This window comes from Trachypithecus francoisi, unplaced genomic scaffold, assembly GCF_009764315.1.
Source record: "Trachypithecus francoisi isolate TF-2019V2 unplaced genomic scaffold, Tfra_2.0 Lachesis_group20, whole genome shotgun sequence".
NCBI classification, from domain to species: domain Eukaryota; kingdom Metazoa; phylum Chordata; class Mammalia; order Primates; family Cercopithecidae; genus Trachypithecus; species Trachypithecus francoisi.
Window position 1 is genome coordinate 64,910,170 of NW_022681466.1, and position 16,551 is coordinate 64,926,720.

The 16,551-nt window shown below is 53.2% G+C and overlaps 3 protein-coding genes across 3 annotated transcripts; 1 reads left to right on the forward strand and 2 right to left on the reverse strand.

The window, feature by feature from the left end:
• Nucleotides 1-536: 536 nt before the first annotated feature.
• Nucleotides 537-2,089, forward strand: LOC117067781 (peptidyl-prolyl cis-trans isomerase-like 1). The gene has a single exon (XM_033184765.1). It carries the CDS (start codon nt 596-598, stop codon nt 1,094-1,096), a length of 501 nt encoding a protein of 166 aa, XP_033040656.1. The 5' UTR covers nt 537-595; the 3' UTR covers nt 1,097-2,089.
• A 2,245-nt stretch (nt 2,090-4,334) lies between these two features.
• Nucleotides 4,335-8,299, reverse strand: SPEM3 (SPEM family member 3). The gene is given in 4 exon segments (XM_033184766.1): nt 4,335-4,370; nt 4,372-7,790; nt 7,910-7,967; nt 8,117-8,299. Coding segments are annotated over 4 exon segments (3,651 nt in total). The 5' UTR covers nt 8,255-8,299.
• A 1,640-nt stretch (nt 8,300-9,939) lies between these two features.
• On the reverse strand, nt 9,940-11,881 carry SPEM2 (SPEM family member 2). Its single transcript, XM_033184767.1, is given in 4 exon segments — nt 9,940-10,188; nt 10,191-11,309; nt 11,447-11,504; nt 11,671-11,881. Coding segments are annotated over 4 exon segments (1,500 nt in total). The 5' UTR covers nt 11,809-11,881; the 3' UTR covers nt 9,940-10,003.
• Between the last annotated feature and the right edge of the window lie 4,670 nt (nt 11,882-16,551).

Consider the following 16,551-nt stretch of genomic DNA (forward strand, 5'->3'; position numbering starts at 1 on the left):
AGATCCCGCGTTATCCTGGGAGTTGTAGTTTCCCGCTCTACTAGGGCGTAGGAGCCACGCCCCCACATCCTTTCCTGTTCGGCTGAAGTAGTGCCTGATGGAAGTTGTAGTTCCTCTGGAGATAGATGATTCTGTCTCTTTTCATGCCCATGTCAACCCCACTCAAACATTCCTTGGGGTTTGAGACCGGTAATAGGATGGCTCTGAGTCGCAAACAATAATGAGGGATGGGCCGGGTGCGGTGGTTCACACCTGTAATCCCAGCACTTTGGCAGACTGAGGCTGGTGGATCACCTGAGTTCAGGAGTTCAAGGCCAGCCTGGCCAACGTGGCGAAACTCTGTCTCTACTAAAAATACAAAAGTTAACCGGGCGTGGTGGTGGATGCCTGTAATCTCAGCTACTCGGGAGGCTGAGGCAGGAGAATCACTTGAACCCAGGAGGCAGAGGGTACAGTGAGCTGAGATCGTGCCATTGCACTCCGGCCTGGGTGATAAGAGCAAAACTCCATCTCAAAAAAAAAAAAAAGTAGGTCCCCAGCTAATCGACGCCGGAAGTAGCAATTGCTAGAGAAGCATTCCGCCGCCAGCTTCGCTATGGCGGCAATTCCCCCAGATTCCTGGCAGCCACCCAACGTTTACTTGGAGACCAGCATGGGAATCATTGTGCTGGAGCTGTACTGGAAGCATGCTCCAAAGACCTGTAAGAACTTTGCTGAACTGGCTCGTCGAGGTTACTACAATGGCACAAAATTCCACAGAATTATCAAAGACTTCATGATCCAAGGAGGTGACCCAACAGGGACAGGTCGAGGTGGTGCATCTATCTATGGCAAACAGTTTGAAGATGAACTTCATCCTGACTTGAAATTCACGGGGGCTGGAATTCTCGCAATGGCCAATGCGGGGCCAGACACCAATGGCAGCCAGTTTTTTGTGACCCTCGCCCCCACCCAGTGGCTCGACGGCAAACACACCATTTTTGGCCGAGTGTGCCAGGGCATAGGAATGGTGAATCGCGTGGGAATGGTAGAAACAAACTCCCAGGACCGCCCTGTGGATGATGTGAAGATCATTAAGGCATACCCTTCTGGGTAGACTTGCTACCCTCTTGAGCAGCTCTTCTGAGATGGCCCCAGTGGACCAGCTTCCAGATTACATAGAATGACATGTAATGCTAAATTTCATTTTGGCTTTGCAAATCATGAAGCTTAGGAGGCCTGGGGTCTTGGGTGAGTTAGAGATGGAAGTACATTTTAATAGGATGCTTCTTTTCTCTTCCCCCAGTGCCTAGGTTGCCAGAGCATTTGCACAAATGCCCCTGTTTATCGATAGGTGACTACTTAATACACGTGACTCATAATGCTGCTTCTTGTGCATGTCTGCTCTGATATACTTCAAACAATGTAGCAGACACTGTCATTTCTCAGTGGTTTTGCCTAACCAAACTTCTTCCTAAGGAGATTTGTATTCTGGCCTACCCTGCAGTCCTTCATTGTTGACAGCCACAGAATTCCAAACCAAGTAGTGTCTATCAGCCCTTTTAACTCTGTGCACACCCTATTTCAGTCTTATATTTGTTCTTCTAGGGAATGTATGCATCTCTCTATATATTTTCCCTCTCAAAACCAGAACATCAACACTGCTGTTTCTGACACTTCAGATATCCCACGCAAAGCCACATTGAATTTTTGCCAAATGAAAAATGCATCCAACAATCAAGTTTCTAAGAAGGTGTCAAGTGGGGAATAATAATGTATATAATCAAGAAATTAATTTATTAAAAGGAAGCAGAAGCATTGACCATCTTTTTCCCAGAGAAGAGGAGAAATCTGTAGTGAGCAAAGGACAGACCATGAATCCTCCTTAAGAAGTAGTCCTCTCAGAAAGGAGAAGCGCCACTCAAGTTCTTTTAACCCAAGACTTTAGAGAAATTAGGTCCGAGATTTTTATATGTTCAGTTGTTTATGTATAAAAATAACTTTCTGGATTTTGTGAGGAGGAGTAGGAGAGGAAGGAAGTTAATACCTATGTAATACATAGAAACTTGCAAAATAAAATGCCATTGGTGGTTGAAAAAAAAAAAAAAAAGTAATGAGGGACACACTCTAGGGCCTGGGGAGAGATAGGGACCCCTGCATCCCTGTGTGATACAGGAGCCCTGGTCATTTAGATCTACTAGAGTTTTTCCATGTAATTATAACTTCCTCATTTTGGGGATGAGGAAAGTACCACCTAGAAAGGTTGCACAGCTGAGCCAGGGAGGTGCTGGAAAGGGGTTCCCTGACTGGGTGGGATGGGGGGTGCATCTTGGAATCCCAAAGGTGGTAGTGTTAGGCAGGAGCACACAGATAGTGACCCAGAAATGGACGTTTGACTCATAGAAGAGACATACATGTTAGTGATGCCCACCTCAGGCCACTGCTACCTGAGTCATGGCAGGGATCTCAAAGTCTTGTTTTGTTTTGTTTTTGAGACGGAGTCTTACACTGTCACCCAGACTGGAGTGCTGTGGCGTGATCTCCACTCACTGCAACTTCTGCCTCCCGGGTTCAAGCGATTCTCCTGCCTCAGCCTCCCGAGTAGCTGGGATTACAGGTGCCTGCCACCACACCTGACTAATTTTTTGTATTTTTGGTAGAGACAGAGTTTCACCATGTTGGCCAGGCTGGTCTCGAACTCCTGACCTCAGATGATCCTCCCGCCTCAGCCTCCCAAACTGCTGGGATTACAGGCATGAGCCACTGTGCCCGGCCTGGACTTCTTACATTCTTTCTGCCCTTGGTCTGTCTCCAGGACGGGATAGGCCTAAGTCCATGGATAAGAAAATTAAGGAGGAGGGACACCTAGGAAAATTAGAGGCCTGTAAAAGAAGAGACTCCCCAGCTCTAGAGATCAGTTTGGGAAGCCCAGACCTCAGGGGTTCCTAGCCACTGACAGAGAGCTTTTCTCCCTCGGCAACCAGAGCTGGGGTCCCTGGGAGAACCGAGAGCAGCAAAGCAGCCCAGAACTGCACAAGTAGGTTCCCATACACACACATCTGGCTGTGACCCAAGAGACCAGGAGAACTGGAGACTGGGCTCTTTCTCACAGTCTGGAGTAACCAGGCATCAGACATCCCTGCATCTCACCTCCTCCCCAGAGGGTGGCTTCCGAGGCACTCTAAAAAGAACTAAGTTCTCTGGACTCATGGAAGCCTTGAAGATGTTAAGAATGGGTGACAAGGAATAGTTCATCTAGACTCTACTTTTTTTTTTTTTGAGACGGAGTCTCGCTCTGTCCCCCTGGCTGGAGTGCAGGGCCTAGTTCCTCTAGACTCTAAAGCATGGCTCTCCAATATAATTTTCTGTGATGATAGCAAGGTCCTGAGTTGGTCCTGTCTAACACAGTAGCCACCAGCCACCTGTCGCTGTTGAGTACTTGAAACATAGATAATGTGGCCGGGCGCGGTGGCTCATGCCTGTAATCCCAGCACTTTGGGAGGCCGAGGCAGATCACTTGAGGTCGGGAGTTCGAGACCAGCCTGGCCAACATGGTGAAACCCCATCTCTACTAAAAATACAAAAATTAGTTGGGTGTGGTGGTGCACACATGTAATCCCAGCTACTCAGGAGGCTGAGGCAGGAGAATCGCTTGCTTGAACCTGGGAGGCGGAGGTTGCGGTGAGCCAAGATCACGCCACTGCACTCCAGCCTGGGTGACAGAGCAAGACTCTGTCTCAAAAAAAAAAGAAAAAAAAAGAAATATAAATTAAAATTAAACAAAATTTAAAATTCTGTTCTGCAGAAACATCTACTTTTTTTTTTTTTTGAGACAGAGTCTTGCTGTGTCATGGAGGCTGGAGTGCAATGGCACGATCTCGGCTCACCACAACCTCCGCCTCCCAGGTTCAAGCGATTCTCCCTGCCTCAGCCTCCCGAGTAGCTGGGATTACATGCGTGCACCACCATGCCCGGCTAATTTTTGTATTTTTGATAGAGACGGGGGTTTCACCATGTTGGCCAAGCTGGTCTCGAACTCCTGACCTTGTGATCCGCCCACCTCGGCCTCCCAAAGTGCTAGGATTACAGGTGTGAGCCACTGCACCAGGCCTAATATACATTTTAATAGCCACATTTGGCTAAAGGCTAGTGTATGGGACAGAGCAGCTCTAGGGCCTTGAGGATAATGGGCTTAGCTATGCAGCTACAGAGGAGAAACAGGGACCTGTTATCAGCTCTGTGAGTGGCCAGCATCAGGGATGGGCTGGGGTGGATGTCCTCAAACAAACACAGAACATTTCTCTCGCCTTTTTATTCCTGATGCACTTTTGTCCCCTCTTTGTCCAAGGTTCTCATCACATTCTGATATCCCCACTCCTTGATGGTTTCCCCTGAGTTGCTGGGTGCCTCTTGACGAAGGCGCCTAGGAGACAGAGCTTCACACTTGTCATTGCCCACTGCCAACTGTCTCTGACGGGCATCAAAAACCACATGCCCTGCCCGGGTGTCTGGTCCAGGGCAGTGGGACTTCCAGTTGATTTGGGAAGGCATAGACATCTGACGATAGTTCTGGTAGCCTGAAGGAACTGGATCCACAGGGCGGTCCACCCCGTGCTGGCTGCCTGCCCGCCGGGAGGATGACTGCAGCTCAATTAATACAGGTACCTCTGAGAAGGTCTGCAGGTCACTGGAGACCACTTGGACCTTGGAAGAGAAGGAGTTCTGATTGAGTTGGACAGGAGCCCAGAGGACGTGCCGCTGTGCGTCCTCCTTCTGAGCAGCCTTCTTAGGCACAAATGACTTCATCAGGGACAGTGTGGACTTTGGGGTCTGAAGTGGGGATAAAAGCTGGACAGAATCAGAACCTAGAGCAGGGCTTGGGTTCTTGTGGAGGCCAGGATCTGGGATGAGGCATGAGTTCTTGTAGGGGCCAGATTCCTGGGTAAGGCCTGAAATCTTGGGGAGGCCAGAGTCTTGGACAAGGGCTGGGTCTTTATGAGGGCCAGGATCTTGATTAATTCCTGGGCACTTGTGGAGATTAGAGTCTTCTCTATGTTCTGAGCTCCTGTAAACTCCAACATCTTGGGGAGGGCTAAATCTTCTTTCATCTTTAGTGGCTTGGGTAAGGCTTGGGAGGTTGGAATCTTGAGTAAGGCCTTTAACTTTGTGGCCACCCCAATCTTGGATAAGTCCTGGATTCTTGTAGTCTCCTGAGTCTTGGGTAAGGCCTGAGCACTTTGGGAGGCCAGAGGTTTGGACAAGGCCTGGGCTCTTGCGGAGACAAGATTCCTGGATAACTCCTGAGCTCTTGTTGACTTCAGAGTCTTGGGCAACATATGGACCCTTCCGTGATCCAGAATCTTCAGTAAGGCCTGGGGTACTACAGACTCCTGGATCTTGGACATTGCTTGTATCCTTGTGACCTCCAGAATCTTTAGAAGAGCCTAGGTTCTTTTGGTGATCAGTTGCTTGGGAGAGATCTTGATTTTTATAGACCACAGTCTCTTGGTTTGGTTCAGAATTCCTATAGACTCCAGAGTCTTGTGTAAAGCCTGAACTCCTCTGAAGATCAGAAGTTTGGGTAAATGGTGTTTTCTCGTGGAGGCCAGGGTGTTGGGTGAGACATGGGCTCCTAAGGATACCAGCTTCTTGAGTCAGACCTGTGTTCTTTTGGGGGTGGGTATCTTGATTAATGCCTGAATTCTTGTGGAGGCCAAAGTCTTGAGAAGGGCTTGGATTCTGGCATAGATAAGAATCTTGGAGAAGGCCTGGGAAATTATGTAGGCCTTGATTTTGAGCAAGACCTGGGTTCTTGTGGAGGCCTGGATCTGGGGTAAGGCCTGGGTTCTTGTGGAGGTCTGGGTTTTGGACAAGGTCCAGATTCCTGGGAACTCTGGAGTCTTTTGAAGGGCACGGGGTCCTTTGAAGGCCAGAATGTTGGGTAAGGCCTAGACTCTCACGACATTCAGGGCATTGGGGTTGGATCAGGGGTTGGGAAATGGTGGCGAACAGGGAAGGGATGGGGAAGTGGGAAGTGGGGATGGACTGAGGAGACTTGGAGGTTGCAAGAACAGTAGGGGTTTGTATTAAGGTGGAGGGCCTCTGATGGTTGGTGGGTTGAGGAGGAACAAAGGATCTGGGAGGAACGAGAGGCAGGGAAAGAGTGCACGGTGGAGGAAGGGTGCACACTGAGCTCTGGGCAGTGGTTTCAGAATGAAAGCAAGGCTTGACACATGCAGTATCCTGGGAGTAGACAAGGAATTTGGAGTAGACTGGAGCCTGGGAGTCTGTGTTCTTCTCAGAACTGCAAGGATGGAAGCTGCAATAAGGGGAAGTCTTGGTCTGGGGCAACTTATCTTTGGCGTCATCTGAGATCTTCCATTCCATATTCCCTAACTCCAGGTAGCCCAGTATGGATCCTGCAGGAAGCTTGGCACTATCCCCACCGCATTGCTTTGTTTGCTCAGATCTACCAGAATTCCCCAGGTCCTGACCCTCTTGGGGCCTAAAGAGGGTAGCCAAGTCTTTTCTTGAATACTCAGGGTTCTGGGGGCCGGACATATGGAAGAAGTTCTGCTTTGCCCTGCGGGCATCATAGACCACATGGCCAGTGGAGAGGTCATGGCCGAAGGCAGGTCGGGGAGAGGGTATAGGAGTTATGATAGGGGCAGGGGTGGTGCCAGGGACAGGATCAGGGACAGGAGTGGTAGTCAGGGCCATGACCCGTGCTGGGGCAGGGGCGGGGGCAGAGGCTGGGACAGGGGCTGGTGTAGGAGCTAGGACAGGAGTACTGTGTGGGGCAAGAGTTCCGGGAGGAGCTGGGGCAGAGGTTGGGACAGGAACCGAGCTACAGACTAGATGAGAGTGGTCTGGGATATACGCTGGGGCATGGGCTGAAGTGTACTCAAGGGCATGGGTCTGGGGGTGGGCTGGGGCAGGCATAGAAGCATGGGCTGGGGAGTGGGCTGGGGCATGGGCTGAGGTGTGTTCAGGGCTGTGGGCCTGGGAGTGAGTATGCTCAGGGGTGTGGAGTGGAGCGTGGGTTTGGGCCTGGGCTGACGTATGGGCTCCAGTGTGAGCTGAGGCCTGGGCTGGGGTAGGGGCTGAGGTGTGAGCTTGGATATGGGCTGGAGTCTGAGCTGGGGTAGGGGCCGAGGTATGGGCTTGGATGTGGGCTGGAGTCTCAGATGGGGTAGGGGCTGAGGTGTGGGCTTGGGCCTGGGCTGAGGTGTCCTGGGCCTGGGAGTGGGTGCCCTCGGGGGTGTGGGCTTTGGAGTGGGTCCAGGAGTGGGCAGGGGTGTGCACAGAGGTGTGGGCCATGGCATGGATCCCGGGGTGGGTGAGGGTGTGCACAGGAGTGTGGGTTGGGGAGTGGACCTGGGCCTGAGCTGGAGCCTGGGCTGGGGCACAGTCTGGGGTCTTAGTCTGGCTCTCTTGGGGCAGGTGGCATGGACCCATGTCCAACTTGCTCATCTTTGGGAATTGGGAAGATGTCTCTGGCGTGGAGAGCAAGGAGGCTTGAGCCTTTAAGGCTGTGACCTGAGGTGCCTCCCCAACTCCCATCATCTCCTCCTTGTACAGTCCCCATGGAGACTCCCTGGGAACCCTGGCATGTCCACATTGAGGTGGCATCCAGCAGCATGCAGAAACCTTCTCATCATTCGTGTCTGGTATCCAGGAGTCAAGATGGTTAACGTGCCTGGGCAGGAAGCCTGGGCGATGATGGACGCGGGAAGAGACTTTTGAGCACAGGTTCTTGGGATCCACGGAGGAGCGAATACATATGGGATGGCTGCCGCTGCGTTGCTTGTCTGCAGGGAGAGGTAGGATGGGACAATGCTCTGGTTCCCTAGGGACTGAGAACTGGGCCAGGGATAGGAGAAAGGGGACAGGCCCATATCCCTGGGAGCCCATACAGGGGCCTACTCACCTTTGGGAAAAAAATGATGGAAAAGAATCCGCAAGGAGCTCTTCAGATGCTTCCAGAGCTGAGGGGAGCGGGAGGGCGGGTGAGTCCAGAAGCAGGGTGAGCCCCTAAGTCCAACTCTTGTCTGGCCACACCCCAACAGCCCTCCCACCTCAGCCCCTTCAAGACCCCAGGGCTCCCCCAACCCTGCTACCCGGATCCTGCCCTGACCAGAGTCACCACATTGATCCACACGTTGAGCAAGATGAAGCTGCCCAGAAGAAGAAGAATCGAGTCTCCTAAGTCTTGGCACTTCCTGGGGTTGGTGCCAGAGCACACCTGGGCCCCATGATAGGCTCGCTCACCCATGGCCTGGGGTCCCAGGACTGCCTGGGCCCCCGGCCCTCACACAGTCACTAGGAGGAAGACTCCTGTTGTTGGGGAGGGGGTGGACTGAGTCATAATGAGGCAGGTGGTCAGGATCACAATGAGGAAGGCCGAGGAAGAGGAGGGCCCAGGGTGGAACTCTCTGATAAGCAGGTTTGAGTAACCAGGTATAGACAGTCAAACAGGGTCTGGAGGCCAGTGATCCTCTCCTGTTTCTCCATTGTTCTCTACTGCTGGGTGACTCACTCACTCATTCACTCATTCCATCACTCCCTCCCTCCCTCCTTCCTTCCTTCCTCTCTCCCTCCCTCCCTCCTTTCCTTTTTTTTTTTTTGTGATGGAGTCTCGATCTGTTGTCCAGGCTGGAGTGCAGTGGTGCGATTTCGGCTCACTGCAATCTCCACTTTCCAGGTTCAAGCGATTCTCTGGCTCAGCCTCCTGAGTGGCTATAGCTGGGACTACAGGCATGCACCACGACATCCAGCTAATCTTTGTATTTTTCGTAGAGATGGGGTTTCTTTCCTTCTTTTTTTTTTGAGATGGAATCTCACTCTGTCACCCAGGCTGGAGTGCAGTGGCGCGATCTCGGCTCACTGCAAGCTCCACCTCCCGGGTTGACGTCATTCTCCTGCCTCAGCCTCCTGAGTAGCTGCGACTACAGGCGCCCACCACCATGCCCGGCTAATTTTTTTGTATTTTTTAGTAGAGACGGGGTTTCACCGTGTTAGCCAGGATGGTCTCGATCTCCTGACCTTGTGATCCACCTACTTCGGCCTCCCAGAGTGCTGGGATTACAGGCGTGAGCCACCGCGCCTGGCCGAGATGGGGTTTCTTTTTTTTTTTTTGAGATAGATTCTGTCTCTGTCACCCAGGTTGGAGTGCAGTGGTGTGATCTCAGCTCACTGCAACCTCTGCCTCCTGGGCAAGCGATTCTCTTGCCTCAGCCTCCCCAGTAGCTGTGACTACAGGTGCGTGCCACCACACTTGGCTAATTTTTTTGTATTTTTTTAGTAGAGACGGGGTTTCACCGTGTTAGCCAGGATGGTCTCAATCTCCTGACCTCATAATCTGCCCGTCTCAGCCTCCCAAAGTGCTGGGATTATAGGCATGCACCACTGTGCCCAACCAAGACGGGGTTTCATCATGTTGGCCAGGCTGGTCCCGAACTCCTGGCCTCAAGTGATCTGCCTCCTCGGCCTTCCAAAGTGCTGTACAGATGTGAGCCATGTGCCCAGCCACTCCTGCAGTTTCATTTCAGAATCCTGAACACTTCACCCCTTGACTACACCAGAGACTGGGAAGACCTCTGCCTCAGAGCCCTGGGGGAGGCCTGGCTGGAATCCAGAGCCTCGGCCTGGTCCTGTACCATGAGCTAAGTAAATCCCAAAGAGCCCCACTTGAGACACTGACTTCAGAATCCAGACCTGATCCTTTCTGGGAACAGGGAGACTATAGAGCCTGGGTGGTTGTCATCAGCCAGTGCAGGATCTATGTAGTGCTTGGTGCAGACCAGGAGGGCCTGCTCGCAGCCACATGGCCGCTAAACCAAGGGGTGCCTCGCACCAAGAAGGGGACACTGGTTTCTCATTTCAGGAAGCCAAGGGCAGGGACCCAGGCTGGCCGAAGGAGTGGCACTCCCATGCAACAGACCACCACAGTGCTTCTGGGACTCTGTTTCCCTTTATTCTTCTCTCTCCATGCCCTGCCCCGCGCCCCATATCCGCCTGCTGGTCAGTTGAGTTTCTCGGTCTGGCTCCTGTGCAGAGAGGGCCTTGAGGAGGAGGTGGAAGCCGGTGGCAGTGAGCTGGACCTGGCTCCGCTCTCCTGCACCTGCCGCTTCAGCTCCAGGCTGTCGTACACCTGATAGTTGGCGTTGCCCCCTGGATTCCGGCTGAGTGGGACGAACGTGGTCGGGGTGGGACAGGATCTGCAACCTGGACTTTGGGCCGGGGCTGGGAGGAATGGGGGACCCGTACTGAGCCTGGAGCTGGGGTCCGTTGGTGGGAGGCCTCGCCCAACACCGTGAGGGAGGCAGAGGTAGTCAGAGGACGCCGGGCAGGCAGAGCCTCAGCCCAGTCGGCTGCCCAGCGCGGCACTTCATGGGGGTCCCGGGAGCTGTAGCCCAAGGGTTCCGTGGATGGCTGGGGGCTGCGGTGGGACTGGCCGTGAGTGTGACCAAGCAGACTCCGCCGGTGGGACTGTGGGGAGTGGTGCTCCCGGCAGCCTTGGGCCTCTGGCCGGGCGTTCCGGGACACCAAGGTAGGGGGGCGCTCAAAGCCCTCCATGCCATGCCGCCGCTGATCCCAGGAGTCATACGGTATCCGGCTCACTGAGGGGTAAGGGCTGTGCCCCCTGGGGACCCAAGATGGGTTAGGGGGCAGCCGGCGGGGAGGTGGTGGAGACGAGACCCACTGCTCAGCCTCCACATTGCCCCACAGTCGGGACTGGGAACCGTGGGGCCCATAGGACTGCAGCCTCAGCTCAGACTTGGCCTCTACACGCTTGGGCATGCAGCGCAGCTCAGGTGACAGGTAGAGAGAGGGTGGTGGCAGACTGGCCAGGATACCACCCTGGTGGCCCCACAGTCCCACATTGGAGGGCAGACCGGCTCTCTGATAAAACCCACCCCAGCCGTGACGTGGGTACTTGGGATACGGGAAGGGCAGGTCGTCCTGCTCCTCCAGGTAGGAATCCAGGTCCTCCCGATCAAAGAAGGGCACTCGGTGTCGTTGTGACATCTTTTGGCTGCGATGTGGGTGATGGAAGACTGAGCGGCTATGGGGGATTTGTCTGTAGTTCTGCGGCTGCTGCTGGTGGTTGTAGCAGCGACGGCGACCACGGCGGGGGTGGGGGCGGCGGCGATGAAGACAGCGAAGACTGCTGCTGTGATAGCTGGAGAAACGGTGGCAGGAGAAAGTGGAGTACCGTGTGGGTCGGGCCATCTTCACCTGCACAGGGTCCAGGATGCAGTGGATGTGGACGTCCTGAGCCTTGTCTGGGGGACCACTGGGGGAACTTTCGCTGGCCTGAATTTCATCTGGGGAAGGCAAGAGTCTATGAAGTCAGGGCAATTGTCAGAAGAGCTCAAGGTTGGGAACACTGGGCCCTGGGTTTCTAGGGCCATTGTCAGGGGCGGGGATGGGGGTCCCCTACCTCTCCAGCAGCCACACTTACTTTTCCGAGTAGTCCAATCAATCATCTTGTCTAAGGCGTTCTGGAGTCCATGCCACATCTGGGGCAGAGTGGCAGAGAGTGAAGGCCAGGCCCTCCACGCCCAGCACCACCAACCCTGCCCCTGCCCCAATCTAGACTGCACCTGCAGGTGGAGATGTAGGCTGCAGCTGGCTCCCACCCTCAGCCCTCTTCACCCCCAGAGATGGTCCACAATCATCACTGACCATAGTTGTCACATTGATGCCAATGTTGACAAGAACGATGAGGCCCAGCAGCAGGAATAAGACGTCCTCGGCATCGTGGGGGCTTTCTTGGTATTGATTGCAACATCCCAGGGTGTTATGCCATAGCTGGTTTTCCATGGGGGGGGGTCCTAGGGCCACCTGGGCCACCCCCCTCCACCCCCACCCCCAGCCCCAACCCACACTGCACTCATACCAATCCCTGGAGATCACTACAAGCTGGTAAGGGAGCCAGGTCACAATGAGGCGAGCTAGCGAGAGTCACAATGTGGAGGTGGCAGCTTTTATCCATTCTGCTGGTTCCTTCTACCACCATCTCCAGCCGTGGCTCCTACTTGGTGGAGCCCGGTCCCCAGATATCCCAGATCTTAGTCTGTTCCTCTGTCTCCATGAGGCTTGCTTAACCCCACACCTGGTTCCTGAGCTGAAGACAAGGTAGTTAGAGGATGACACCGTCATCACAGGGGTTGAAGCATGCATAAGATATGTCCTGTTTCATTGTTCTTTTGAGACATTATGGCAACTTACATAGCCTGTTGGTGTGCCTTCCCCCATGGTTACTTTGGGGCCAGCAGCTAGGGTGACTAGATGGGCGGGTGACACTAAGAGTCCCCTCAGGCATCACCCTGCTGTACCAGTCCCTCCCTACTCTGCCCATTTCCCTGTCAAAATTCCTCTAGCTCCCATCTCTGCCCAACTCTTCCTGGCCACAGACTCCAGCCCTAGGTGTTGGTGGTCCGTGAGCCCACCCGCCCCTTCGTCACACTGACGTCTGCCTCACTGAGGTTGCTGGGTCTGCTGGGAACCAACCCCAGCCGTGGTTTCTCCATCCTGACCACCTGCACTCCCACCAACCCACCCTTACAAGGTGAAAAATATTTAAGCTACTACCTTAAGAAAACCCGGGCTGGGCACAGTGGCTCCTGCCTGTAATCCCAGCACTTTGGGAGGCCGAGGCAGGTGGATCACCTGAGGTCAGGAGTTCCAAACTGGCCAGCATAGTGAAACCCCATCTCTATTAAAAACACAAAAATGAGCTGGGCGTGGTGGTACATGTCTGTAGTCCCAGCTACTCGGGAGGCTGAGGCAGGAGAATCACTTGAACCCAGGAGGTGGAGGCTGCAGCAAACTGAGATCCTGCCATTGCTCTCCAGCCTGGGTGACACATCAAGACTCTGTCTCCCGAAAGAAAGAAAGAAGGAAGGAAGGAAGGAAGGAAGGAAGGAAGGAAGGAAGGAAAGAAAGAAAAAGAAAGAAAGAAAGAAAGAAAGAAAGAAAGAAAGAAAGAAAGAAAGAAAGAAAGAAAGAAAGAAAGAAAGAAAAGAGAGAGAGAGAAAACCCGCCAGTGCACTGGCTCAGGCCTGTAATCCCAGGCAGGTGGATCACCTGAGGTCAGGAGTTGGCCACCAGCCTGGCCAACATGGAGAAACCTCTACTAAAAATACAAAAATTAGCTGGGCATGGTGACGGGTGCCTGTAATCCCAGCTACTTGGGAGGCTGAGTCAGGAGAATCACTTGAACCTGGGAGGTGGAGGTTGCAGTGAGCCGAGATTGTGCCATTGCACTCCAGCCTGGGTGACAGAGCTTAACAGTCTCAAAACAAACAAACAATCCAACAACAACAACAAAAAACACATGCAATAAACAAAGCACAAAATAGATGTAATTGTTAATATGCCAAAAAGAGTGTTTGACTTAAAACAGGTGCATCACTGGGGTCTGTGGCACCCTGGAGACTGCAAGCCATTTGTTTACACAGTGAACCACTCAGCAGCAAGAAAGGCCAGTGAGCATTTCCCATCCAGCCTCCAAACACATAGTAGATGTTCAATATATATCCACTGAATGCAATCCATTGAAAATGATCAGTAACATTAGTTGAATGAGAGAAGCAGGGCCATTTGCAAATGGTCCATCTGCTCACATTCCAGGAATCTGTCTAGAGTGAAAGGTGAAGTCCAGTTCCCTCAGCCCGGGCTTATGCATCTGGCTGCTTGTTCCCAAGTGGTGTGTGTGTGCATGTGCTTGTGATCCCAGTTGTCTAGGAGAAGGGCAGGGCCTGAGTTTGAGTTTCTGAGTTCACACGGCGAACTGGGGAAGGTGGGAGATTCCGGTGGGTCACGCTGGCTCTGCAGCAATGGGATGGAGCATCTGAGGCCATGAGCCTGATCCTCAGTGTCTGTGTAACCATGCGCAAGACACTTAGCTTCTTTGAACTTAGTCTCCTCACTGGTGACATAGTGAGTTAATCAAAGGAGTGAGGTCACAGAGGGCTGTGATGTTACAGTGAGGTACCTCTTGAGGGGGGTCCCCAATACTTTTTTTTTTTTTGAGATGGAGTCTTGCTCTGTCACTCAGGTTGGAGTGCAACGGTGCCATCTTGGCTCACTGCAAGCTCCACCTCCCAGGTTCACGCCATTCTCTTGCCTCAGCCTCCCTAGTAGCTGGGACTACAGGCGCCTGCCACTATGCCCGGTTAATTTTTTTTTGTGTATTCTTTAGTAGAGACAGGGTTTCACCGTGTTAGCCAGGATGGTCTTGATCTCCAGACCTCATGATCCACCTGCCTTGGCTTCCCAAAGTGCTGGGATTATAGGCGTGAGCCACCGTGCCCAGCCAAGGGGCCTCCCAATATTTCATCCTCTGCTCCAGTCCTTCTTAAGGGTATAGGATCTTCAGTGTGAATGGGGAACTGTGAGGGACTAGATGCCCTCTCAGCCATCCCTCCCTAAATAAATAGGGCTTACGTGGGAACCAGGCCTCACCTGTGGCTGCAGCCTAACCCTGGGCTCTGGCAGGCACCAGCCTTCTGAGGAGCTAGGGCCATGAAAATGGAGATCTCTCCGTAGTGCAGGACTGACCTACAGGACCTGGGGTAGAATTTAGGGGCTTCTCCGTGCACTAAAGAAAACAAGGTGTTTTTTTTTTTTTTTTTTTTTTGAGACGGAGTCTCCCTCTGTCGCCTGGGCTGGAGTGCAGTAGCCAGATCTCAGCTCACTGCAAGCTCCGCCTCCCGGGTTTACGCCATTCTCCTGCCTCAGCCTCCCGAGTAGCTGGGACTACAGGCGCCCGCCACCTCGCCCGGCTAGCTTTTTGTATTTTTTTAGTAGAGACGGGGTTTCACCGTGTTAGCCAGGATGGTCTCGATCTCCTGACCTCGTGATAAGCCCGTCTCGGCCTCCCAAAGTGCTGGGATTACAGGCTTGAGCCACCGCGCCCGGCCTGTTTTTTTATTTTTTTTTTTGAGACGGAGTCTCGCTCTGTCGCCCAGGCTGGAGTGCAGTGGCTGGATCTCGGTTCACTGCAAGCTCCGCCTCCCAGGCTCCCGCCATTCTCCTGCCTCAGCCTCCCGAGTAGCTGGGACTACAGGTGCCGCCACCTCGCCCGGCTACTGTTTTTGTATTTTTTTTAGTAGAGATGGGGTTTCACCAGGTTAGCCAGGATGGTCTCGAACTCCTGACCTCGTGATCCGCCTGTCTCGGCCTCCCAAAGTGCTGGGATTACAGGCTTGAGCCACCACACCTGGCCAAGAAAACAAGGTATTAACGGGGCATGGTGGTGCCTGTTGTCCCAGCTACTCAGGAGGCTGAGGCAGGAAGATTGCTTGAACTCAGGAGGTTGAGTCTCCAGTGAGCCATGATTGCACCACAGCCTGGGTGACAGATCAAGACCCTGTCTCAGAAGAGGGGTAGGAAACAGGCCCGGCACAGTGGCTCACGCCTGTAATCCCAGCACTTTCAGAGATTGAGGTAGGCGGATCGATTGAGCCCACGAGTTTGAGACCAGCCTAGGCAAAGTAATGAAACCCAATCTCTACAAAAACTAGTGGCGCGGCCAGGGAGGGGTGGCTTATACCTGTTATCCCAGCGCTTTGGGAGGCTGAGGAAGGCGGATCACCTGAGGTCAGGAGTTCAAGACCAGCCTGGCCAACACATGGCGAAACCCCATCTGCACTAAAAATACAAAAATTAACCGGGCATGGTGGTTCACACCTGTATTCCTAGCTACTTGGGAGGCTGAAGGCAGGAGAATTGGTTGAACCTGGGAGGCAGAGGTTGCAGTGAGTCAAGATTATGTCATTGTAGTCCAGCCTGGGTGACAAGAATAGGACTCTATCTTTTTTTTTTTTTTTTTTGAGACGGAGTCTAGCTCTGTCACCCAGGCTAGAGTGCTGTGGCCGGATCTCAGCTCACTGCAAGCTCCGCCTCCCGGGTTCACGCCATTCTCCTGCCTCAGCCTCCCGAGTAGCTGGGACTACAGGCACCGCCACCTCGCCCGGCTAGTTTTTTGTAGTTTTTAGTAGAGATGGGGTTTCACCATGTTAGCCAGGATGGTCTTGATCTCCTGACCTTGTGATCCGCCCGTCTCGGCCTCCCAAAGTGCTGGGATTACAGGCTTGAGCCACCGTGCCCGGCCAGGACTCTATCTTAAAAGCAAAAACAACCACACACACACACACACACACACACACACACACACACACACACCAACCAGACAAAAAACAACAACAAAAACAAACAACTAGTGGCCCGTGCCTGTAGTCCTAGCTACTCAGGAGGCTGAGGTGGGAGGAAGTTAGGACTGCAGTGAGCTGTGATTGCACCACTGCACTCCAGCCTGGGCAACAGAGCAAGACTCTGTCTCAAAAAAAGAAAAGAAAAGAAAAGAAAACAAGGTAGAGGCAGCTGACAGCCTTGAAACCCAGAGGGCCTGGGAAAGGCTGAGGACAGGGACAGGCCTTTGGAGCAAAAGGTTGATGAGGGTCCTCAGGGCTCAGGGCCCTGTGGCCAGGGACAGCATTCTCTTCACAGCCACAGCTTCTAGATGATGTGTAGGCCCTGGCACCCCAACATCACCACAGA

Bases quoted from the DNA above. Each gene is read 5' to 3' on its own strand.
- LOC117067781 (XM_033184765.1), top strand. From the start codon at position 596: ATGGCGGCAATTCCCCCAGATTCCTGGCAGCCACCCAACGTTTACTTG.